Source organism: Andrographis paniculata, unplaced genomic scaffold, assembly GCF_009805555.1.
Source record: "Andrographis paniculata isolate CXL003 unplaced genomic scaffold, ASM980555v1 Contig87END, whole genome shotgun sequence".
NCBI lineage: Eukaryota > Viridiplantae > Streptophyta > Magnoliopsida > Lamiales > Acanthaceae > Andrographis > Andrographis paniculata.
Genome location: NW_026137625.1, coordinates 2,117,107 through 2,123,934, shown reverse-complemented (window position 1 = coordinate 2,123,934; position 6,828 = coordinate 2,117,107). Strand labels below are relative to the sequence as shown.

Below are 6,828 nucleotides of genomic sequence, written 5' to 3'. Positions count from 1 at the left end.
AAACAAAAAATAAACATGATAATGAATATAACCTAAAATATGGATATATTGAGAACAAGATCGTGAAATGGGCACAAACATATGTGTTGAGAACATATTCATGAACATCGCTGTTGAGAATATGGGAAGGAACATGACCTTTCTCATAACATGACCATGAACAGGGACATAAACACGATCATATTCAGTGCAGGATAATGAACACGACCTTATTATGTGAGTTACCCAATCACGTTTCTGAATCATCCAACATTGTTTTGTTCAATTCCGGCCATGGGATTAATATCATACATTACATAAAACTAACTTAAAACCTCTTTGTTTATATCTTTTTCATCCCTAAACAAATATTTTTATTTATAATTTAAATTTTTCATCTTTTATAAAATTAGTTTACGTTAATCATAAATAAATAAATATATTTTTTATTTATTTGTATTATATAACATTTTATTTTTTTACAAAATAATATACATATTGCATATATTTTATTAAAATATAATTTTTAAAATATTTAAAATACATATTTTAAACATTTTTTTAATCATATATATTATTTTTTATTTTAAAATTACTAGCTATACCCTTCATACAAATAATAATAATAATAATAAATTAATATCATAATATATTATTATTAATTAATTAAATATTATCATATTTAAAATTATATCCCTAATAAAAAAAAATATATCATTTACAACAAAAACGAAAGAGTAATTATTTGTCATTTAAAATATTATATTAATTTTTTATTTTTTTTTATGTGTATCCCAATTGATTGATTCAAATAAATAAATGATTTGATTATCATATATGATAAAAAATAAATAAATAACATATGTTTTTTTTTTTTTAATAACCGGACTCGTAGCCGCTGTCAAAATAAAAATGCGCACCAGATAAAACCCGACCAAACCTATGCAATAACAAATTGCATATTATATTATAATATGTTAGTGTGTATATAATATAAGTTGTCTATGCTAAATGTACTTCGATCCGCCAATTTTTTTTTTGATCAGTTCGTTAAATTTATCTTATTATTATATTTGAGAAAGTCAAATAGTCAAAATTTAATTATTATTTTTTATTTTATACTTATTTATAACAAATATTATTAATTTTATTACATTATTTTTTTATTCTCTTTGATTACTAGCTAAGTTTTTAAAAATACCTCTAACTATACTTTATGACAATAAAAATTGGATGAAATAAGTAATATAATTCAACAATTTATTCCCCAGCTACTGCAATTAACACTTTAATTTAGTATTCATACTTAGTTCATATAGCTATTAATCAAACCGAGCAGTTTGTGAACTCAGCTTGGTTAAAGTTCTTTTACGAATACTAATGAGCTGAGTCGAATAACATAAACAGACTCGTTTGATTAATGAACAAACCCGAACTTTGTTCGCTTAAAAATATTATATATACATATAAAATTATAATTTATAAATAAATAAAATATTAATTTAAAATAAATAGATAATACTCCATCAGTTAACCTCTAAGGTCGTATTTATCTTTTACATTATTGTACTTAATATTAAAAATATCCTTATATTTGTATATTTTTTTAAATAAATATTTTTTTATTAGTATTATAAGAAATACTTTTATAATTTTTTTTTTAATTTGTAGTACGTTTTGATATAATAATTAATATTAAAAAATCAAGATTACAAAAATTAAATTGAATCTTAGAGCCACTAGAGGTTGTATATTTTTAATTTTTTAAAAATTTATAAATAAATATTTTTTTAAAAAAAGAAACGAACTCGAACTAGTATAAACGAATCGAACACAAAGACGAGCTCAAACAATAAAAATCTTTAACGAGCCGAGCTCAAAAGCTTAATTAATAATTACGAGTCTTGTTTGCTAACATTAATAATAACCGAACACACACTTAAAATTCGGCTCGACTAGTTAACCGCTCTACTCGTTCATATAATTTCATTTTTTTTATATCCAAAACCCAAAACAAATCAAGAAAAAACAAAAAGCACAAGGAAATAGTAAAATATTTGTTCAGTCGAGTTTGTAAGTAACAGTGACGACCTCAGAATGTGTAGTTTGGCTTAAAGCCTTTGGGACCAACGACAGCAGCTTTCTCACCATTGTCGTCTTCTCCAATGGCCATGGCTTCTTCCCCTACTTCATCTTCTTCCTCTTCCTCGAACGCCGGATGGCTCAGAATGCTGCTCAGCAGCTGCGTCCCTCTCAGGGCGTTCGTCAGCGGCAGATGACCCTCCGGCGCCGGCGGCGACGCCTCCCACACGAACTCCGCCGGAAATGACCGGTAATTGTACTGCTCCACCTCCGACCCCTCAAGCTTCTTCATCCACCCGACTTTTATGAAGAATTTCGTGAAATCTCTCTTCGATTTCTCCCAGATCCGCTTCTGGACGGAGTATCCGTACCGGCCGCCGCTGTGGTCGCGCCAGAGGTCGTCGACGGCGCGGAGGTCGCCAGCGGGGATGAACTGGACTTCCGAGAAGAACACGTAGCCGCGCTTCTGGGCGGCGTCGCCGGCGAGGGCGATCAGGAGGCGGCGGGTCTCCTCGTCCGCCTGCCGGAAGTTTTCCGACGACAAATGCTGCCGGAGGAGGTCGAAGGAGACGACGTCGGAGGCGGAGGCCTCCGCCGCTGCGGAGGTGGATGGCGCGGCGGCGGAGAAGGAGGAGGAGGAGTGGGTGAAGAGGGCGCGGCGGGAGGCGGTGGAGGAGGGTTTGAGTGAGAGTGAGGTGGCGGCGGCGATGGGTGGGCAGTCGTGGTGGCGGCGGCGGAGGGAGTGGTGGTGGACGGGATTGAAGGCGTTGGCGGCGGCCATTGTTGAGGTGGCGGAATTGAAAAAAAAGATGGAATATTTGGGGAGTAAAGAATGGAGTTTGTTTTTGTGAAGATAAGAAATATGGATTTGTGGCGAGGAAGAGAGAAGGGTAAAGAAAAGGGGGGTTGGAGAAATAAATAGGCGGAATCTGATTGGCTGAGGGTCGATACTTGTGATCCTTTAATCCGTTCTTTCCGCTACACGACAAAATAGCATGTACGCAGTTCCACTTTCCTGCCTTGCCCCTTCTCCATCTTCTTTGCCTGCCATTCTTTGATTTGGTATTCTATTTCCGTTTTTGAATATCTCTATTATTTTTTATTATTTATATTATTTTTTTATTTTATATTTGTAACAAATATTTATCCTAATTTTTTAATAAATTTTTATTTTCCTATTATATATATATATATTATTTTTTAATTATAATTATAATTTTTAGTATTAATTATTTATTAATTATTATATTATATTATTATTTGTCAATATTTTGATTTATTAAAAAATTATGGAAAAAAGTTATATTATTTATTATTTAATTAAATTTAGTTTTAATTTATTTTTAAATTTTAATTTTAAGATCAAACTTGTATTTTTATTATTATAATTATTATTGGTTAATTAAAAAAATAAAATATAAAAATAATAATTAAAATAGAATTATATAATATTTGTATTTATATATTTTAAATTTTAAATTAATAAAATATATTCAATATTGGTATCATTTTGTAGAATACAAAATATTATGAATTATAAAAATATTACAAAATTTTTTTGCTAAATAGTAGAATTTTAGACAAAATCTTCCGAAAGAACATACTCGATAAATACTTATATTTGAACTAAAATTGATATATTTTAATTATATTATTATTATTATTATTATTTTTCATTTTAACTATATCAACTATTCTAAATTAAAAAAAAAATTAAAAATATAACAAAAAATTAAAATTTTAGACCGAAACAGAAAGATACACGGCCGTGTAGAATTATACATTGCTGTGTAACAACATGATCATGTATAATTATACACTGAAATATACATGGTCATGTAACAACATGGCCGTGTAACAACATAACTATGTATAATTATACACTGAAATATACATGGCCATGTAACAACATTGTCGTGTATAATTGTACATGGTCTTGTAACAACATGGTCATGTGTTAACTGCCACGTCACCTCCGTCATGTCCACGTCAGCAATTTCCGTTAGTTTTTTAACGGTGGGACCAAAATTGATAAAAAATTGTTTATAATGAGACCAAAATTGATTAAAATTGTTTATATTGGAACCAAATTTTATCAATTTTGGTTATATTAGAACCAAAATTGATGAATTTTTTATATTGGGACCAAAATTGATTAATTTTGATTATATTGAGATCAAAATTGATTTTTTCCCTAACAATAAATTAAATATAAATTACAAAAACAAAACATATATAATATATATCATATATATATATACATATATATACATAAATGTCATGTGTCCCAAGGCACATGACATTTGAACAATATCTTCCCAGCATCTCTGCAAAGATGTCCGGAAGCAAGCATCTATCATTTTTTATTTTTTATTTTTTAAAAAAAATTGTGACGTGAGGTGTCTCCTCACCATTGCGGATGATCTAAGGTTTTTTTTTTGGAATGTTAATTCAAATAATGTTTTCCAAATCCTCGTCAGTCTCGGTTACATTTACCTTTTTCGTCATTCTATTTAACATTAAAAATATTTATATTATTTGTATTTTACAAATATTTTTGCAATAATTTTTTAATTTATACTATATTTTGATATAATAATTAATATTAAAAGTCAGAACACAAAAAGTAAATAAGACTCTTAAGCAACAGCACAACACATAGGTAGTACTATATTTTAAGAGAAATTATTACTAACTTCGTTTTATTGTAATGTACTTTTTCCGTCTCACCTACCATATCCACATTGTCGTTTATGTCCGTCTCATATCTCATGTCACTTTTTTTTAAAGAAAATAATTAAACAACTTATTCTTATTTTAAATTTTTTAATTTTAATTTTTTAATTATAGTTAAACTAATTAATTATCTTGATCTTAATTTATAATTATTTATATTATAGTGTAATTATTTTTACTAATATATTCTTAATTATTTACTAATTATACTTATTCTAAATTTTTATGTCTACGGTAACGCAAATATCCAATGTGGAACGGCTAGAGTATTATTTTTGAATTTTATAGTAGGTTAAAAAAATGTTTCCTCTATCCCGTAAATTAGAGGATTAGTGTTCGGCACAAACATTAAAAAAATAAATATTTATTGAAAATTTGATAAAAATAAAAATATAGTTGGAGATTTTTTTTTGAAAATTTAGTTAGAATTAAAGAAAATGACGAAAATGACGAGAAATAATGTATTAAAGGTAGTGATATTAATAGTATTGAATAAAGGCGTTGGGGTTTGAACCCATGACCTTAAGTGCCACAATTCTTGCCGGTACAAAGTTGATACTTGGGGTGTGTTTGTTTGGAGGTTTGGATTTTGAGTTGAGATTTAAATAGTAAAAATTTTGAATTTGAATAGTTGTATGATGTGATATAAATAGATGTTGATGTAATGTTTTAAATGTAAAATTGATTTTTAGTATAATATAAAAAATAAAAAATTAAGTGTTTGATTTGATATTTTTTGGGAGAAAAAATTGGATAAATAGTGGAAATCTAATCCAATCCCCCAAACAAATATTATTATTATTAGTTTTTTCTTTTACTTTTTAGTCTAAAATTATAATTTATATTTTCCACCCCACCCCTTCCTCTATTTTTTAAGAATAGTGACGGAGTGTCTTGACGAAATACTCCTTCTATCCCAATACAATAGTCTTATTTATTATTTTTATCTGTCTCAAAACAATATTTTTATTTTGATAAATAATCATACTATAAAACTACATCTATTTTTTCATTTTTATTACACAATTGTCACTATTTTTTACACTAATACACTCACAAGGGCAAAAAAGTCTTTTATTCATACTTTTTATCAATTATCAATATAATATCAATATTCCTTAAATCTCGTACTCAAACCAATTAAGACTATAGTTATGGAAGGAGTATATATTATCTCCCAAACTTGATTTACAGCATCCAGTGCTATTCCTTATCGGTTAGAGTCTTTTTTATCGTCGTCTTGTCTGCCGGTGCCCTTCTTTCCCGTTTTCTTTGTTCAACTTGCTTGTATTTTTTATTTTTTTTATTCTACTGATTTTTTCCGCAAAACTTTCAGCTAGAACTCCGTCATCGTCATCCTCCTCGCCGGCCATCTTCATCTTCAGGTATGTGATTGTTAATTTTTTGAATAGTAAAATTTTGAATTAAAATATTTGTTTAATATGATATAAATATCTATTTATGTGATATTTTAAATATAAAATTTAATTTTAGAATAATATAATAAATAAAAAAATATATTTAATTTGATATTATTAGAGAAAAAAAAATTGAATAATAAAATTGAAAATCAAAAGTGACAAGTAAACACACATATTTCAACCATAGATCATAACTAATTTTTCTCTAGAATAAAATATTTTGAATATGTGGATAGTTATTGCATTGGTTATGATTGATTTGTCTATGCTAGTACAAGTAAAATAAGTATATTTTTATTTAATACAATATATATTAAGTTAAATAAAATTTATATGGATTGTTGAAATAAAAGCACGTGTTTTCATATTTACATAGTTTTGTGTGAATTTTTGTAATGAAATCAATAATAGTAAATGTTATGCTATGTGAATTATTTCATGTGTTGTTTAGTGTATTTGTTTTATGTTACTATATATTATATATTCTCTATTGAATCATGTAACATATTATATAATTATAATATATGCTACCAAGATATATGTAATTATATCATGAACGAGATGGGATCACCTGCCCCTCCCATTTACTTCCCTTCCTTATATTAATAAT

At 27.7% G+C, this 6,828-nt stretch overlaps 1 protein-coding gene across 1 annotated transcript; it reads right to left on the bottom strand.

The window, feature by feature from the left end:
- Positions 1-1,821: 1,821 nt before the first annotated feature.
- LOC127242524 (tetrapyrrole-binding protein, chloroplastic) lies at positions 1,822-2,947 on the bottom strand. Its single transcript, XM_051262077.1, has one exon. It carries the CDS (start codon positions 2,840-2,842, stop codon positions 2,072-2,074), a length of 771 nt encoding a protein of 256 aa, XP_051118034.1. The 5' UTR covers positions 2,843-2,947; the 3' UTR covers positions 1,822-2,071.
- Between the last annotated feature and the right edge of the window lie 3,881 nt (positions 2,948-6,828).

Bases quoted from the DNA above. Each gene is read 5' to 3' on its own strand.
- LOC127242524 (XM_051262077.1), bottom strand. From the start codon at position 2,842: ATGGCCGCCGCCAACGCCTTCAATCCCGTCCACCACCACTCCCTCCGC.